At 32.8% G+C, this 19329-nt stretch overlaps 1 protein-coding gene across 1 annotated transcript in view; it reads left to right on the top strand.

Moving 5' to 3' along the window:
* The first annotated feature begins 14582 nt into the window (after positions 1-14582).
* The window catches only part of LOC140450305 (ribosomal protein S6 kinase alpha-5-like), a 422483-nt gene continuing 417736 nt past the window's right edge, over positions 14583-19329 (top strand). The window contains exon 1 of the mRNA XM_072543860.1: positions 14583-14987. Within this exon, the coding sequence (XP_072399961.1) occupies positions 14837-14987 (151 nt within the window). The 5' untranslated portion in view covers positions 14583-14836. The remainder of the gene's footprint in view (positions 14988-19329) is intronic.

Raw genomic sequence — 19329 nt, 5'->3', positions numbered from 1 at the left:
CGAAATATTTTGACATCCTAAATGGTTTTTTTCTTGAAACGGCTTATGTTTTATATCCAGAGGGGTGGCGTTTTCAGCAAGATAATGCAAGATGCCATACTTCTGCTTATACTTAAACTTGCCCCATCTGCATCTCCAGATCTTTGCCCCATTGAAAAGATATGGGGACTGATGAAGATTGAAGTGGAACGAGCAGCGCCACGAGATAAAGAAGGTTTGATTCGGTTAGTTTTACAGGCCTGGAACACCATTACCGAAAATTATGGCCTTGACCTAGTTTCGGGTGTACCTGGACGTTTAGTTAAGTGTTTAGATTTAAATGAATGTTGTATGAGTAAATGAGATGAATTATTTGTTGAAATTTTATATTTCAAGTGATAGAAATAAATACCGTAAAATTATAATTCTGCTTTCTTTTTTCCAGATACTTTCTAGACGGACTATAGTTCTTTTGTAAATAAGTTGGTTAAACGTAATACTACGGCGTGTGTGTATCCTAGCGAGAAATTTATTAGGCTATTTTTTATGCCTTGCAAATATTTGCTTGCAAATTACTACAGAAAATATTTTTTACCTACATGCAGTAGTATAAAGTGAGCCAATCCATTTAAGGATGGAATTTCTGGAAATAGATGGTACTAACATTTCCTAACTCAGCATCCGAAAGTAAGACCTCGTGTATCGCAAAATCTGACAGCTAGCCGTTTCTTAGTTACAGAAGAAAGGATAAGAAATTGGTTCAAGAAATTATCTGATTATTTTAGTCAAAATGGCATTACATATGTGTCTAAAGTTCCAAGCCGAATAGATATTTAACTGCAACAAGACAGCCTTTTTTATGGCTTCACATTACAAACAACTGTTAGTTAAAAGAGGGTCTAAAACTGTATATAACAGAACTACTAACGACGAACAAACTATTTTAATAAATGGTTCCAAAATGTCGTGTTACTGGTTCCACTGGTTCCACTGGTCCAAATTCCATACATATCATGCAGCCCCTTAATGTTGCTAGATTCCAATCTGTTAGAGCTACATGCCTCAAAATAGTTCATGATTTCTGAACCTATTTTGAAAATCAATCTCTCATAAATTCAGCAGAAAAAACAAAAGCTTGAAGAAAAGAAAATCATCTAACGACACGAAAAAAAAAAGCAGAATCTGATTGCAAAAGAACAGAAAAAATTAAAATTTCCAAAGGCTATGAAATTAAACCTAAACATTGGGAATGAAGAAAAACAAAGAGGAGAGATAGATGGAACAAATAAAAAAAAATGAAATTTTAAACAAAAATGTTGATTCTGGGAGAAAAACAGGTGAAAGAACTAGAATGCCGAAAGCTAACAATTCTATGGATTTAAAGGTGGGCTACTACGAACTAGGTGACTACGTCATTGAAACATTTTCCAGGAATAGTAGAAGAAATAACAGAAGATAAATTCAAAATCTATGGACAAAATAGGTAATCATTATCAAAAAATTGTTAGTTTAATTGCACCGCCTCAGTACATTAAGAATAAAGGGTCTATTTCTGTACCTGAGATAAATAATTTGTAGGTCTTTCATTGCTCTTAAGCAATAAATGAAAAAAAATACTGTTGCTAAATAACTTATGAAAGTATTTTTTGTTGTTTTTTATGTTCAAAATATATTACGTATGGACATCGTTTTATTTTAGTTAGTTTTTCTATGCCTCTTTTATATAAAAAATATGTTTTTACGCTTCTGTATTTTTTATACGTACCGTGAAAACATTAAAATACATAAACTACATAAATTTGTTTTTCTAGATACCTACCAGGTAGGAATAAATAAATCTGTATTCTTGATAAGAAGTTTAAATTGAGATAATAGAAACGGGTTCTTACAAGATTCTGATTATAAAGTAAAGCCATTTTTAAGAAGTCCACTAAACAATCCAATTTCTATACTGAATTTCATACTAGAACCAGATATGCAACATAACTTTTTATGTATGGAACAGAAGGTTTAGGCTATTTCATCAAGTGGAAGTAGCTGTAAGGTTCAAAAGATTCAACCGTTCTAGGCGTTCTAATCTACAACAACATTGTGCGAGTAAAACCTAGCGAGAAATCAAAATTAAGACAATTTTGAAGATGAATTGCTAAATGAAGACATTACTGAACTTTTTGAACTTGAAGATGTTTGATATAAGAAGACATGAAATAAATAATGTGGTAAGTGCCAAAACAAAAAATCTCATTTTTATTTTATACCTTTAAAATGTTCCAAGTACCATAACCAACAACCTATATAATGCGCCAAGTCTTCTTCTTCTTCTAGTTCCATGACCGTTATCGATCGTTGGATATCATGTTGGCTACCATATTCGCTATCGTGACTTTATTGACAGCAGCTCTAAATAACGATGTAGTTGATTTTCCATACCATTGCCTTAGATTTTTCAGCCATGATGTTCTTCTTTTACCAGGACCACGATTACCTTGGATCTTTCCCTGAATGATCAGATGTAAAAGATCATATTTTTCAGGGTGTCTCATAATGTGACCGAAATATTCCAGCTTGCGTTTCTTTATTATTGAAGTCGCTAAGTCGCCGGGTTATTATTACGTACTTAAAAAATTCTCAACAGAGTGCGTGTTTGTCAATCGCCACAACGTCGCCGGTAAACAGTGTATTAAGTGCCAATAAATATGACAGTTTCAGTACTGTTTTGATGTTGTATTAGTAAAGTTGTTATAGTGTACATATAAAAATTAATGCTGGTGCTATTTCTAGAAAGGGCAATAAGCAAAAGGAAAGGCAGAAAAAAGAAATGCTGGAGAAGAGTACTATACACAAAAAAAAGTTCCTGCCAAGCAGCCTCCTGAAAATAAGTTTAGTCGAATATTGTTTATATTTTTGGGCAGCAGTTATGCTGAAATTAAGGTTAGTCGAATATGATTTTATTTTTTTATTTTTGGGCAGTAGTTATTCTGAAATTTTGTTTTAGATATTGTGCCAATGCAACTTCAAGTGTAAAGAGATACAGTATGAATAAAAATTGAGGCTTTTTCACGAATTTTATAGTTTGAATGATAATGCATGGCAAAATACGTATGCTATGAATTTTATCCATGTGTGTGCTATCAGGAGGAGAATGCATGGAAATTATGAGAGACCAGAAGAAAGTAAGAGACAGGTTACGCTTTCCTTCACATTGCCCAACGGAGAAGGTAACATTTTACAGGTGTGTAGAAAGACATTTTGCGCGGTGTTTGGAATAAGTCCAAGACAAATTGGATTAAATAGCGAGAAACAGTATCGAAGCTCCGATCTCAATATAAATAGACTTTATTGGCGTTTAAGGAAGCTTATCCTGATTCAGCAGTGAGCTATCGTTTTTACTTTCAAATTTTCTAAAATAATTTTTCCAATGTAATCTTTCGTAAGCCTAGAACGGATACCTGTGCTACCTGTGATTTACTGCACATGTAAACAAAACATCCCACACAGAAAGATGCTTAATTTAAACTATAACTTCACCACCGAAAAGTTGAAGCAGCTATAGAAGCAATGAGAAAAGACCATCAGAATTGTCAGCAACAAACGAGTGATACCATGGCTGTTTCTATGGATCTACAGAAGGTCTTATCATTACCAACTTTAACTCATAGTCAAATGTATTATATGCGACAGCTTTCCAACTACTACCTTTGTGTTCACCTAGGGGACAATAACACTGGCTTCATATTTTTGTGGCATGAGGGTATAACAGGGCGTGGAGGGAATGAACTTGCGTCGTGTGTGTTGAAAGCATTCACTAATATACGGACACAGAAACGAAAAGTAACAATGTGGAGCGACAACTGTACCAGACAAAATAAAAATAAAACCTTATTGTTTTTATGGATTTATTTAGTTTCCAATGGGTATTTCGATGAGATAAATCACAAGTATCTAGTATCGGTTCATTCATTTATGAGTTGCGACAGGGTTTTCGCTTAAATTGATAAGCGAAAAAAGCAAGAAAAGTGTGACGTACCTATGGATTTGGTAAGATCGATGACAACAGCTGTAAAGAAAATACCATTTCTTGTTACATTAATGAACCGTGAGGACTTCTTCGATTTTAAAGTTGCTTTTGAAAGTTCAAACAGTACATCCAAGCTTCAAATGTCAAAAGCTCAACATTAATCGACAAAATTTGGGATTAGTTAAAATACGAGAAACTCTGAATGAATTGGAAACTTGGAAATCAACAAAGGTTTTAAAGAGAAATGTTACAATTAAAACTATTGGAGAAATGACTCTTCCTAACTTGACCTGCCAGAGTAGAATTTCTGAAGAAAAAAAAAACAAAACTTGTTGGCAATGGTTCCCTATTTGAAGAAAATATACACAACGCAAAAGTCTAAGGATATTTTAATAATTTGACAATACCAATGACAGAAATTTCATGACCATATAAATTTGCTTGTAGATACTATAATTTTTGATACAGACACTCACTTTTTATCAAAAAAAAATTGTAAAACTGATAGCAATACGTGTTTTAAAATGTTTTTTATAAGGGACAAAAAAATCGACATTTTTAGGTTTTGTTTATTTTTAAGTTTAGTCACTTTATACCATTCTTGCTTAATAGGTGAGGTAAAGATATTGTCTTTTTACCATGCAACGACAACATTTAACGTTGGATGAGATGAATAGAGCCGTGGGCCTCCTTCAAGCTGGTATGTGACAAACTCAAGTTGCTGACCAGCTGGGTGTCTCCCAAAGCGTCGTAAGTCGTTTGTGGCGTCGGTGTGGAGACACTGGGAGTCCAGCCAAACAACATCCAGGACGTGGTCGCTCTACAACCATCGCTCAAGACCGATATTTAATAATTTATAACAAGAGTTTGGAGACGACCCGGAAATGGAGAACGATTACGACATCTTCAAGAAGTGTATGCATACAGAGGTGGCACATTAATGGTATGGGGCGGATTCATGATTGACGGAAGAACTGACCTCATTTTCCCACGTGGCTTTCCCACAAGTCAGCAATATTTGGACACTATTCTTGACCCTGTTATGCGCCCGTTTGCTGCTGCTGTTGGAGAAAATTTTTACTTTATGCATGATAACGCTCGACCACATGTTGCGCATATTGTAACAGACTGGTTAGATAACGAGGGTATTGATGTATTGACGTGGCCAGCAAAATCACCGGACTTAAATCCCATTGAGCATGTATGGGGGGACATGCTCCAACGAAGAATTACTTCACATATGGGCAATATCTACAATGAGTTTCAATTAAAAGAGCTTCTGAGAGAACAATGGACACAACTACCTCAAGCTGACATTAACAATATGATTCGGAGTATGAATAGTAGATGTAGAGCTATGATAAACCAACGTGGCGGCCATACTTTATTTCGTATATATACATAAGTTTATATTTCGTATTTTTGACATTTTATGGTGGTATGTGCAACATGGATGATTTGCAATATTATATTTTTTTTGCTCCAATTTTTTGTTTTTTTTGCAATTTATGGTTTTTGTCATATTAAACAACAATTTAAACTACAAATTTTGTATTACTTTTTTTAAGTTGATTACAGATAAACAAAATACGTCTATTTATAAAAATATCCCTAGACCTTTGCGTTGTGTGTAGAAAATTTTATGAAGACCTATTTAATCCCAATACTCCTTAGAACGTACATGTTTTGTGTTTTTCATGGTTACTTACCCCAATATTTTATATTTTTGTGATGGCACTTAGCACATTCTAAGATTTTATAGCTGTTTTATTTTTTTTACAATTATTTTACAAAAATTCCGCAAAATTATTTAATGCACAAAAACATAATTCACTTCAATAAACCTATGTTTAATTTTAAGAAAATTATTTCTATTACATTCATTGTGGAAGAAAAAAAATCGCTAGTTCAAAATAATGATTTTGGCATTTACCACATTATTTATTTCAAGTCTTCATAATATTTTAGTCTTATGGATAGTGTTGCCCAAATGCAAGAACAAGACGAGACTTAGACAGTCTTGGTCTTGGTCTTGCGGCAATGCACCTGGTCTTGGTCTTGGTCTTGGTATTGCACTTCCGGTCCTGGTCTTGGTCTTAAACGTTACTTTAGATCTTAGAACAACGTAACAGAGTAAGTACATTTTAAGCTTGAATTAACATAGCCATAATAAAGCCATAATAAAGGTCGAAGAAGAACGTCATGGCTTAGAAACCTGAGAGATGGGTTTAACAGATCCTCTGCATCTCTTCCGAGCTGCCGTCAACAAAATTACTATAGCCAATTCTATAGCCAACGCTCGACAATCGAGCTCGGCACATGAAGAAGAAGAAGAGTAATAAAGACCAACCAAATTAATAAATGTCTAAACAACTGACATCGGGTGGGGTTTGAAGGCACGATCTAAGCGATCTGTGCCTATGCTCTAACTAACTCATCTATCTACCATACCCCACGGACGTCAATCTGTTTCTTAATAAACGTTTGCATTTACTACGCTTACATGTGCTAAAACGTGGTTAAAACACAAAAAAAACAAATTAATGACATCAGCATGCCTGTACTTTAAAGAATATTATCTGCCTAGAAAGGGATTGATGGACATGATGGGCAAAAAATCCACATACATGTATCACGGGGTCAGATTTTTTAGGTGATCAGATAACAAACTATAATCCACTTCGTAAAGCAAAATAAATGTTTTTACCAATCTTATTTCTACTTTTATATAAAAAAACTAACTTATAGTTAAATAAAAAATAAAGAATAAAGAAAAAATAAAGAATAGGTAAAAAAGCAATGATAATCAATAGAAGTTGTTTTAAATTAAGGAGATACCTACTTAATAAATACATTAATTTACCAAATTAAAGTAGTAGGTAGAGAATATATGTAATTGGTAATAAGGTAATAAGTATATTTTTTACATCTCCACTTTTTCTAGCGGTTATTAAAAAGCTTGTAATATCTCCACCTAATTTTGGTTTTTCAGGAAGAAATATTTGTAATTCCTTTTTGTGAAAAGATATTAGATGCTTCCTTAAACCTGACGTGTTTCTGGTGTTTATTTTCATCTCAACCTTCGTATGCAGGCACAATTTACACAAAGCAATTTGGGATGCATAAATTATTTCGAAAAACTCATCAAATTTGCTTTTAGGGCTTTTAGATCTATAACTCCAACGCTCATAACTCCGACTAGAACTATTTGAATATTTGTCCCTTATGTCAAATTGTAAACTTGTCACTCCTGGAACAACAAGGATTAGATGAAAAACAATTATAACATTAGACTCAAAGGAAAGCTCAATTGGGAATGAAGTTAAGTGATGTCGAAAAAGTAACTGCTATACTACTATAATTTATGTTCTAATAACAAACCGAGAATTATATTATATCGTTACTTCGGTATTTTGTTTACATGGTAGGCGACATTATCTGTTATTAATTTGTCTCGTTACTTTTGACTCTCAGCAAATTTTCTTTAACCGAATGATCTCATCGCACACTCAGCAGAAACAATCTATAGCCTTATAGGCCGATAAGATTTGTTTATTTAGATTACTCCTGACTAAATTCTAATGGGAAAAAAATTGAATTATTAAGTGGTTGTTCGTAACAATTACATTTTTTTAGGTAGGGTGACATATTTTAAAAAATTTCGATACGATATTACTGTCGGCATCGCAATGCAAGATTATTTTTATGATTGAAGAGCGACTATTCTCAAAATATGGACAATTAATTTCAGAGCGAAGAAGTCTGCTGGAAAATGTACAAAATATTTTATTTTTACATTCTAATTATGACCTCTGAGCACGTGTCAAATGTGTTTTTTTAATGAATATTTTAATTCGGTATGTATGTTTATGGTATTCTTTGTAATTCGCATAAGTCCAGTTTTTCAAATTTTATTACATATTTTTTTTGCATCTCATAGAGTCTTTAAGCATATACCCGAACTACTATACTCGCTAAAACCACACTCAGTCCTAACTGCAAGACGCAAGAGTCTCACAGGCTTAGTCTTGTTCTTGCTTTTAATCTTGGTCTTGATCTTGATAAAATTAGGCGGTCTTGGTCTTGGTCTTGGTCTTGCAAAAAGGCAAGAACAAGACCAAGACTGCAAGACCAAGACCGATTTTGGGCAACACTACTTATGGAAAACCTGAGAACAATCATTAAACATGTATTATTTTTTATTCGATATTAAATTTGTCTTTACATAATTTAATTTATTCCTGCCACTACAAATTATATAATCAAAAGAGGTATTAAAACATTATTGTGATTTCTTTGAGAATTAATTAAATATTGGTGTGTTCCGAAATAAATTTTACATTTATCTTACAGATAAGAAACCGCAACATCATTTGACGTGAAAAGACGGGTACATTTTATTTTATAAATCAATGTCTACCCTTCAGATAACTATCTATCAGATATGACAATATTTATTTGGAGGTGAAAAGACCGGCCCCTTTCATGCAAGAAGTTTATTATTTTAAAAATTTAATTAATTCTTTTGAAAATTGCTGGGAATTTGGTGATCGGTAAAAAATATAATACAAAACTCGAGCTTATCCAACAAAAAAATTGCGAAACTAGAATTACGCTGGTTTTACACAAAGGATTTTTCACCTAAGAAGACCGCTTTGCCATTAAATGCTGGTAACTTTATTACTAGCGGACCAGATAAGCGGCGATATATTTTAGACTACCTTTATGAATAACATTTTACTGCTCTGTTGTTTCAATCAGCACTGCTCAACAAGTTATCGTTTATTGGTTTATAATTTTATTGCAATGTTAATTTTTTTAATTTCTTCTGACGTATCGTATAATGTAGGTTTACCCAATAATTAAAGTTATGCATTTGCAAGAACATATTATTCGAAAAATAAGGAGTAAATACCATATGTCATAATAATTGTAATCTCAGGAAAAAAGACAGTTAAGATTTTATACACACTTAAAAAATTTGTTAGTAATGTATTTCTTAAATCCACACAATCATTGAAAAATGATTCATGCTGTTTAAAATATCTTTCTGTTAACGACACTGTCATCGACAAAGTAGATCAAATTCAAACGTCATCATATTTCTCTTCTGTTTATCGTTAAAAATTAATTGATGGTCGTGGGTTGTATTTTTGTGTTTTAATAATTTAACAAAATACATAATCAGCAAAAACCTTATTTAAAACCACAATCAATACAGTGTTTATGCTTGTTTAGCATTGGATGTTAAATAATTTGTGTTCGATTGTTTCATCTGTTGTACAACCCTCGTCCTTTTTAGGGTGTAGTAGTTGTATATAAGTACCTATTTTTTATAGTAGTGTTGTGAAGCGGTACTTTAAAGCAACATGAGTAATTTGGAAGAAAATAAAATACAGTCGAAACGTAGAGTGTTATCTCCAGAAGAACGGCGTTTAGTTCTAAAAGTCGAAAGTTATTTCAATTTGGAAAAAAATAATATGGGTCCATTGACATCTGTTATGGCAGTTCAGAAACGTACATACGATGCTTGCGGTATCTCAGAGAGGACATTCCGAAGAATTAATAACATGAGTGAGGATGAAATAAATAAAGTAAGCAAGAGAAATCGCCAACATCCAAAAACTTTAGATTTGCACCAGTCAATTAAACTTGCAATTAAAAATATTATATATAATATGTATAAAGCCAAAGAACATGTAACAGTTAATGCTGTGTTGCAAAAAATAAAAGACAAGGAACTGTGTGATATTAGTTTAACAAGTTTGTGGAGAGTGTTGAAACATTTAGGTGGATATAAAAAGACAAATAATAGACAAGTATTGTGTGAACTCTCTAATGTTGTTTCAAAACGGTGGCATTTTTTAAGAAAATTCATGAACAATAAAATGTCTGATAGTCCGAGGCAAGTTGTATTTTTAGACGAAACTTGGATTTTCGCTAAAGGAAATATGTCAAAATCATCTTGGCAAGATGGCACCACGAAATGTTATTCTTCTAGTCGTTCCGGTAATGGTAAACGCTACATTATACTTCATGCTGGAAATAATAAGGGTTTTATTCCTGACGCTAGTTTAATTTTTTCGTCCACAAAGAATACAGGTGATTACCATGGAAATATGGATGCAAATATTTTTGAAGAATGGTTTGAAGAAAATTTGTTAAAAAAATTGGAGCGACCATCCATAATAGTGTTGGATAATGCATCCTACCACTCAAGGGTAGAAGAGAGATTTCCTTTAAGCAGCTGGACAAAAGAAGAAATAAAGTTGTGGTTGACATAAAGGAAAATTTATCACAGTGACATATTTTTAAAAGTCGATTTACTTCAAAGGTGTGGAGAGCACAAAATTCAAAAAAAATTTCTTACTGACCAAATGGCTCTTAAATATGGACATGAAGTTCTTCGACTTCCGCCCTACCATTGCCACTATAATGCAATTGAGTTAGTTTGGGGTATAGCCAAAAATTTTTATGATAAACCTGCATCCAAAACAAAAGATGACGCTAGCGTTCTTGGTTTATGGAAAGAATCGCTAGAACAAATAAAGGCAGAACAATGGCAAAATTGTATTAGACATACGGAAGACATAATCGTTCAGTCTGTTCAAACCGAACGAGTTATAGATGAGGTCCGGCCTCTAATTATTCGGATAGACAATTCACATAGTGACGACTCTGCTAGTGAAATATCAGACAGTGAATAGGACAAATCGTTTGCTAAAAAGAAGAAACAAAAAAGTGTTTCGGAAATTCAATTCGGACTTTGTGGCGTGTTTAAGTTAAACGATAAAGTACCTTCGGTCTAATTACTGGACTTCATACTCTCAATAGCTTTGGTATTAATTACTGGACTACACATGTTTAAACCTTTTGTTTTGCTGAAAACTCGGAAGTGATTTAGTGTCAATTTGTTTCAAGGTTATATTTAATACAGTGTCTGCAGAAAGTAAAGTCTTGAATGTATTTTATACAAATTTGGACATACCAGCAACTTGGCAAGTATTTTCCAATTTAACTGCATGCAAAACCATTCGTATAATTTTCACTCTACGCAAAATAGAGACTTATAGAGACCTTGATGAACATTTGATGTCGACAAATAATTTCGATTATTCGAAATATTCCGTCCCACTTCTTTTAACCGCCCTGTATATACATATTGTGTATATAATATTACAATAATATACATATTGTAAAATCCAATATTATTACTGAACATAAAATACAGGAAATTAAATATTTTTACTTTTCAAGCGATCGGAATTAAATAATTAAATATTAACGCCCCACTGTTTGAGGCCCACTGATCATATCTTAATTACATATCAGCCTTCATAGGGTAAAAGGAGTCTAGGTCGATTTCATAAGACGACTTTAAGCAAATAGTTCAGCGACTCTCCAAAAGTGACTTATTAGTTATGAAAGTTGTACAACAGATTAAAATATTATTCTGTTGTCGTCCTAGCCTTAAATAGAAGGAAGACGGAACAAATTAACTGGAGTGGTTGTAGATGCAATTGATTGGATCCCCCGTCACATGGTGACCGGCAAAGTCACTAATTGTTTATAAGTAAACAATTACGGATAATCTTTTACATATTTTGTTTTTTACATAGCTATTATTATCACCAAATTTATCAAAAGCAGATACCTGTATCAAAGTGTGTCACGAAAAAGGCTTTTTATTCACGAATTTCTCATGTCTAATAAGGTAAAATTTTCAACGTAAATATAAATTAAAAATATCTTCAGGGAATAATAAAAATATCTTCAAGAGAAAGTTATTATAATTATAAAGCTAAACAATCAAAAGAAACTTTTATAGAGGTTTTATAAGTTCCTATCGAAACATTCATCAACATTTTTTGTAGAATTTGTTAGAACAACACAGTTCAGATTTAGTTAATTCTGCACGGCTAATTTGATAGCTACTTTACACCATATTGTTCTGAAGCTATTTTCTTGTGGCATTTTAAATTAATTACTATTTAACTGGGAATAAGCCACAATTAAAGGTTAAAATACGTTTATTGACGTTTCAATTTCCACTTCGGAAATCGTTCTCAAAATACAAACATTAGTAAATTAAACAAATTTTGTTTTTGTTACTTAGTGAAAAATTCTTCTAATAATTTAATTTTATCTGACTCATCTATATTGACAATTCAGACATACATTATACATTTTAAAGTAGACGACTTTAAAATGATATTGCCAATATTGTTGAGTTGCGTTCCTGGGACGACTTCACTTATAAGATAGTTCATTCGATTACATGAAATCAACTTTAACTTGAGAATATCCGTCAGAAAAGATCATAACATGTAATTCGTCTTTAAAAAGACAAATACATGCCATGATGACAGTAAAATTCTCCTGTTAGTGATTCCATAGTAAATTATGAGGGAAAAACCAGGAAAAAAACCTCATAATACTATCCCGACATGGTAAGTATTTGATCTTGCATTTAGTTTACCTTCAATAAATACCAAATTCCGATTTTATATGTTTGTTATTTAAAAAATATAAATGATGTATTCTCTATATGTTACTGACTTACCAATACTGGTATTTTCTTTTTAATAACTTCCTCTTTCAATATGGGTAACCAGATCCTACTACATTCTGCCGAGGAATTCGCGACACAATTGGTCTCATTTAGCATAATTAGAGCCGCTTCTTTGATTTTTCTCTTTTTACCATCCGTTTCTTTTAGGACTATATTTGAATCATTCCATTGAACCCTATGTTCATTATCCCATGCATGTTTACATATTTGAGATCTATCAAATTCTCTATTTTTAATATAGGATTGATGTTCACTTATTCTAACATTTAATGGCCTTGATGTTTCACCTAAATAAAACTGATCGCATTCACAAGGTATTTTATAAATGCAATTCTTTGTCCTTTCTTGTTTATTGTTAGGTTTAGTTTTGGACAAAATAGATCTCAACGTGTTTGTTGTTTTGAATGTTGTTGAAATGTTGAATTTATTTCCTATCCTTTATTAAAAAGGGAATCATTAAATCCTTATATGATAGAGCCAAAATTACTTGTTCTAACGAAAATTCGTTCTTGGAGGAGAAACATTTGTTAACATCTGTTTTATTAAAAAATGATTATCCTTTATCGTTTATAAATAAGGAATTTTCAACAATCGATCGAATAGAACAAAACAACTTAGAACGAGATCCTACAGCATATACAAGGGATAATACGAGGAAAATAACAATACCATATATAAAAGGATTATCGGAAAAGCTTAAAAGGATAGGAAATAAATTCAACATTTCAACAACATTCAAAACAACAAACACGTTGAGATCTATTTTGTCCAAAACTAAACCTAACAATGAACAAGAAAGGACAAAGAATTGCATTTATAAAATACCTTGTGAATGCGATCAGTTTTATTTAGGTGAAACATCAAGGCCATTAAATGTTAGAATAAGTGAACATCAATCCTATATTAAAAATAGAGAATTTGATAGATCTCAAATATGTAAACATGCATGGGATAATGAACATAGGGTTCAATGGAATGATTCAAATATAGTCCTAAAAGAAACGGATGGTAAAAAGAGAAAAATCAAAGAAGCGGCTCTAATTATGCTAAATGAGACCAATTGTGTCGCGAATTCCTCGGCAGAATGTAGTAGGATCTGGTTACCCATATTGAAAGAGGAAGTTATTAAAAAGAAAATACCAGTATTGGTAAGTCAGTAACATATAGAGAATACATCATTTATATTTTTTGAATAACAAACATATAAAATCGGAATTTGGTATTTATTGAAGGTAAACTAAATGCAAGATCAAATACTTACCATGTCGGGATAGTATTATGAGGTTTTTTTCCTGGTTTTTCCCTCATAATTTACTATGGAATCACTAACAGGAGAATTTTACTGTCATCATGGCATGTATTTGTCTTTTTAAAGACGAATTACATGTTATGATCTTTTCTGACGGATATTCTCAAGTTAAAGTTGATTTCATGTAATCGAATGAACTATCTTATAAGTGAAGTCGTCCCAGGAACGCAACTCAACAATATTGGCAATATCATTTTAAAGTCGTCTACTTTAAAATGTATAATGTATGTCTGAATTGTCAATATAGATGAGTCAGATAAAATTAAATTATTAGAAGATTTTTTCACTAAGTAACAAAAACAAAATTTGTTTAATTTACTAATGTTTGTATTTTGAGAACGATTTCCGAAGTGGAAATTGAAACGTCAATAAACGTATTTTAACCTTTAATTGTGGCTTATTCCCAGTTAAATAGTAATTACACCATATTATGCGTTGTTACAAAATATTGCGACCAAATATTTATAAACATAACTGTTGATGAAAATTCACATTAACCATCGATTAATACAATTTGATTGTTTTGTTTACTAATAAAAAAAGTGTGAGTAAACGCAGACGGAATTATCCATCTTTTATAACTTCCCGGTCAGCTCTAAAACGTCAAGATAAAATCATTATCAAGGTTTCAAAACTCTCGGAACGGCAAAGCGATGCAGGATGAAGTAGAATCGGTGTGGACTAGCCCACCATTCCTCCAATCTCGCGTTTTGAAGTGACATTTCAGAGAACATTATACTCGTTTTCTCTCTAAAATAAACAACAATTCTCATCAGATATGATATTAATGTATACTAGGAACGTTATACGACCACTAAAGACAAGTTATTTTGAAAATCAATAACTCCGCAGTGCGCGCTGGACTAAAAATTCAAAGTGCTTTTGAAAATATTCAGGTGCGAGTCGAAGTTAGTGTGTAGGTGTATTTCCAAACAACAGGTGGTGATTCGTGACTATCATGGAAACTAAAAGTGCAAGTGCCGGGGAAAACTTTACTAAGACTCCCGTCCCCATCTCCAAATCACCGGCTACCTCACCTTCTATACGCAACATGACACAAACAGTGATTGTTTCTCTGGCTGAGACTGTGACACACAATATTACTTACGGTAAGTACAGTAATAGTGCTGTCAAATTTAGACGAAAAATATAAATGCAGTTTTGGCGGGATTTTTTTGCTGTCTTGATTTCGTATTTTATTTTATTTTATTGCTATAGCAAACACAATTTAAGAAACATTGCAAGTCATGTTTATTTATTTTTATATAAAATACATTGTACAATATACACATATTAAGTATGTACTTAGATTCAAAAGTTTTGCATCTCTATGATTCCCGCCAGGAATCAAGGAGATTTCTGGTTGGGATCAGGTAGATACAAAGGTTGCAAACACATAATTAATTTTTTGACATTCTTTTATTTACAAATACCTAATTTTATCATTTTTCATTCATATTATTTTCAAGAATGGAAAATAATGTTTAAAAGAAAATAAATGGCCCAACACTGTTAACCCTGAACTGTATTTACACTCTACTATCGTGGGGTCATAGATGACCCGAATTTTAAAAACCTCTAAACAAGATATAAAAATATTTTTATTATTATTTTTTGTATTTTCTATAAATGCATGTGTATATAAAAAAGAGATCTTTTGTAAACTTAAATTTTATTTTCGAGAAAATTAAGATGCTATAATAAAAATTATACAACTTTTAAAAGAAATTTTGATCAAAAACATAACTCACTATTATAACAAAAATAATATCTTAAATTGAAATTAACGGTTCATTTTCTGAAGAGTAGTTTATAATAGTAGCGTCTTAACCTAATACAATAGAAAATCATAATAGAGTAACTGATGGAACTTTGCTTGATCTCCACCAATTGTTGGGAGAAAGCTTATTAAATTCCTTTCCCCAGCGTGTACAGTACCAAATATTTTAGAACCATGGACTGTTAAAGAGTTTCATTCGATTCATGTAAGCAGACTTCACGGCGATGATTCCTTACGTGTTTGGTTTGATCTGGTTGTACTTAGAGAAAAATAAAGCGTAATCAATCGATACTACACATTTAATAACTAGCGAATATTTACAAAACCACTATTACTAATTAAAGTTTGCTTTAACACATTGTTCATTGTTATACTGGCGTTTTTGGGGAGCGCGAATATAGTGGAAACTAACGCACATTTTACTGCATTTTTGGAGGCGAAGAGATGGCTTAGATACCGGCGAGTACCGCGCACACAGCTGTACGTTCAGCTAGTCACTTGAGAACACAAAATCACATCTGCATTTCTTTCTGCTTGAACCAAATCTTATCTAAAAGGGTCGACAAACCAGCGTCGGTTTAACCCAATACCCAAGGTATTTATGGCACAAATATTTTGAGGCAGGAAGTACAGTCTGTCATATAAGATTCAAGCTAATATTTGTGAAAACGAAAATAAATTAATTTTAATATAACTTGTTTTTACAACATACTCGTCCCCGTTGAAGCGCTGGCTTTAACGCAAATAAACAAATCATATTATGACAAGAGAGCACGAGGAAGAGAAAATACAGTACAATTATTATCTTCTTCTTCTTCTTTAAGTTCCATCTTCTATCGAAGGTTGGAAATCATCATGGCTATGCGGAATCTGTTAACTGCCGCTCTAAAAAGTTCTGCACTACTACATTCAAACCATTCCCTTAAGTTTTTAAGCCAGGGTATTATTATCTTATTCTAACTTAATTTAAATCGTCATTGGGTAGAGGACACAATTTGGTAATAGAGCGCTTGAAGACTCCATCTTTAGTTTTGACCGAGGCAATTCTTACTTTCTCATCTTTTCCGGGAAAAACCTCAATCACTCTTGCTTATACTCAATAAAGAGGGGGAGTGTTGTCTTCAATCAACAAGACGAGATCGTTGGGTTCTAAAGGAACTTTGGAAATTATCGAGCGTAATTCTCTAGACAAATTTGGCATTGCAAATCTTACTTCTAAATAAGACTTATTGACTATAAGACTGATTTCCAGCTATTGAATAAAATCCGATCGATTTTTTTAACCAAAAAAATGTGACTGTTTACTAGAGCAATATCCATTATGGAATACCAAATTACTAAAGGCCATCGCTGGCATTTTCGACCTGAACGATAAAGTGCCCATTTTTGATCATGTGCATCAACGTTCCCTTTCGAGGAATTCTAGAAAGCTATTATATCAGGTTTTTTTACTTTCCAGGTCAACAGATTTGTCGTAATGCATGTACGACAACATAATTACACTTTTATTTTTATAGGAATAAATGATACGATGGCATTATCTCGTGTAAAACCAAATAAACACTTATCAACTTCGTAATTTTTTCTTGATTATAATTGTGGAGGAATTTCTCTCTTATTTTTGCGCATTATGCCTACATAGATAAGTCGAAGTTTTTTTAGTTCATCAACTAGCTCTATTCAGCTGAACCAATTATCACCAGTGACATTTCGATTACTATTGGTAATTGGTTCCACTAAAGCCAGTACTGATCTTATAGGTATGGATAGCTTTTGGGGATTAGGATAATTTGTTTTACCTGTATACACAAAAGCATTTACCAAATAATGTGTTTTTACGTCACATAAACACATGATCTTGATGTCGTACTTGACTGGTTTGGCTTTCATGTACATTCTGAAAGGGCATCTACCACTAAACCCAACCAGGATCTCGTCCACTTTAACATATTCGGAACAGGTGTAGTTTGCTATACTGTTAGATACGAAACAGTTAAATATATAGAACACTGCGTCAAGTCGATCTCCATTGGCCTTCTTTTGCTCTCTTATTTCATGATTGTCAAATCTTATTGCTGTGAGAAGAAATAAGAAGCGTTCTTTTGACATTGTAGCACGAAAAATGGCCTACCTAAAATACTTGACGAAAATAATTAATCGAAATTCTCATGATTAGACTTTAGTACACCTGAAAGGTATAAAAGCCTTAAGTTATCCCCATAATTCACACTGAGCTCGGTCATTTTTTCATTTGTGTAGGTACTCAAGAAGAGGCCAACATGTCAGGAGCTATAAGAAGTGACCAGAATTCAGTGAACTGGATGGTTCTGTTTCTAAGGCAGGTCCACGAAGACCAGGAGATGTGTAATAGTGTTCTGTTCACTTTCACTGTCAGTATCACTGTTATTAGAGTCACTATGAGTGTTAATATTCTCGGTTGGCTCCTCCAGGGATTTGAGAAAGTCAAAACATTATCACTTATCACCGCACTTCCGTTAATTCTGAAAGCCGTCTTCATGTATTATCTTAAAAAATAATAACGTACTATGGTGGGTTCAAATCCGAGCGGAACTCAGCAGCACGTGTGCACTATCCCACTGATCGTTTGCTACTAAGCGACATGCTAAACTACGTACTTATTTGGGAGAATATATGGAATAACAAGGTCGTTTGCCAAACTTTCTACCATAAATATAAGCTTGAAGACTACTCTGCATGCTGTTCATACATTTCAAGTTCTTTTGGATTACTCTGATATTCTACGCTAGCAACAATGAGCTAGCAGTAATGAACAACAAATCTGTGGAAGAATTGCTCTGGATATCCTATGCCAAAGGAATATGACAATGCTGCATACTCACCTATACTATTAATTTATCCTCTTTAGAATTACTGGCAAGCAATAAACGAAAGAATCATAAAGATCAACCTCAACCTGAAAGGATCAAAAATAACAATAATAGGCACATACGGTCCGAATGATAATGCACGCCTAGAAGAAAAAACAAAATACTATGAGGTCCTAGATGAAACTATTTCTCAAATAGGTCAAACAAGGGAAACTATTATACTAGGTGACCTCAATGCAAGAACTGGTAAAAGAATAAACGATAAAACAATAGGACCATATGGAGAAAACACTACAAATTGAATTCAGTACTATGGCAGAAAAATATAAGACCGGAAACGAAAAAAAGAATATATAATACCATATTGAAACCAGTAATCGTCTATGGCTCAGAAGTATGGCAGTTATCACAAAAACTTCTCACAAAAAACTCAAAAAAACTAAAGGTAACCTATTAGCAGTTGAAATGGATTTTTGGAGGAGAGCAGCGTGAAAGTCTAGATTAGAACATAATATGAGAAATGAGGACATAAGGAATCAAATGAATGTACAAAGATCAATTATAGAAGACATCGAAAAACAACAATAAACATGGTACGGACATGTTAGACGTATCGGGGAAGAAAGACTATCAAAAAAAATATTAGAATGGATACCACCAGAGAAAAGAAAACGAGGACGACCACCAACAACATGGATGCAAGGAATTTCAAAAGCAATGTCAGCAAGAAATCTACCTGAAGAAGACTGGCAGAATAGTAGTTACTGTACAGAAGACCACTTAAAAAAGTAATTGCGGCAATAAAGAGTGAACAGCATCCAA

Source organism: Diabrotica undecimpunctata, chromosome 9, assembly GCF_040954645.1.
Source record: "Diabrotica undecimpunctata isolate CICGRU chromosome 9, icDiaUnde3, whole genome shotgun sequence".
NCBI classification, from domain to species: Eukaryota; Metazoa; Arthropoda; class Insecta; order Coleoptera; family Chrysomelidae; genus Diabrotica; species Diabrotica undecimpunctata.
The sequence above is the reverse complement of the archived record's forward strand: the minus strand, read 5'-3'. Positions and strand labels throughout refer to the sequence as shown.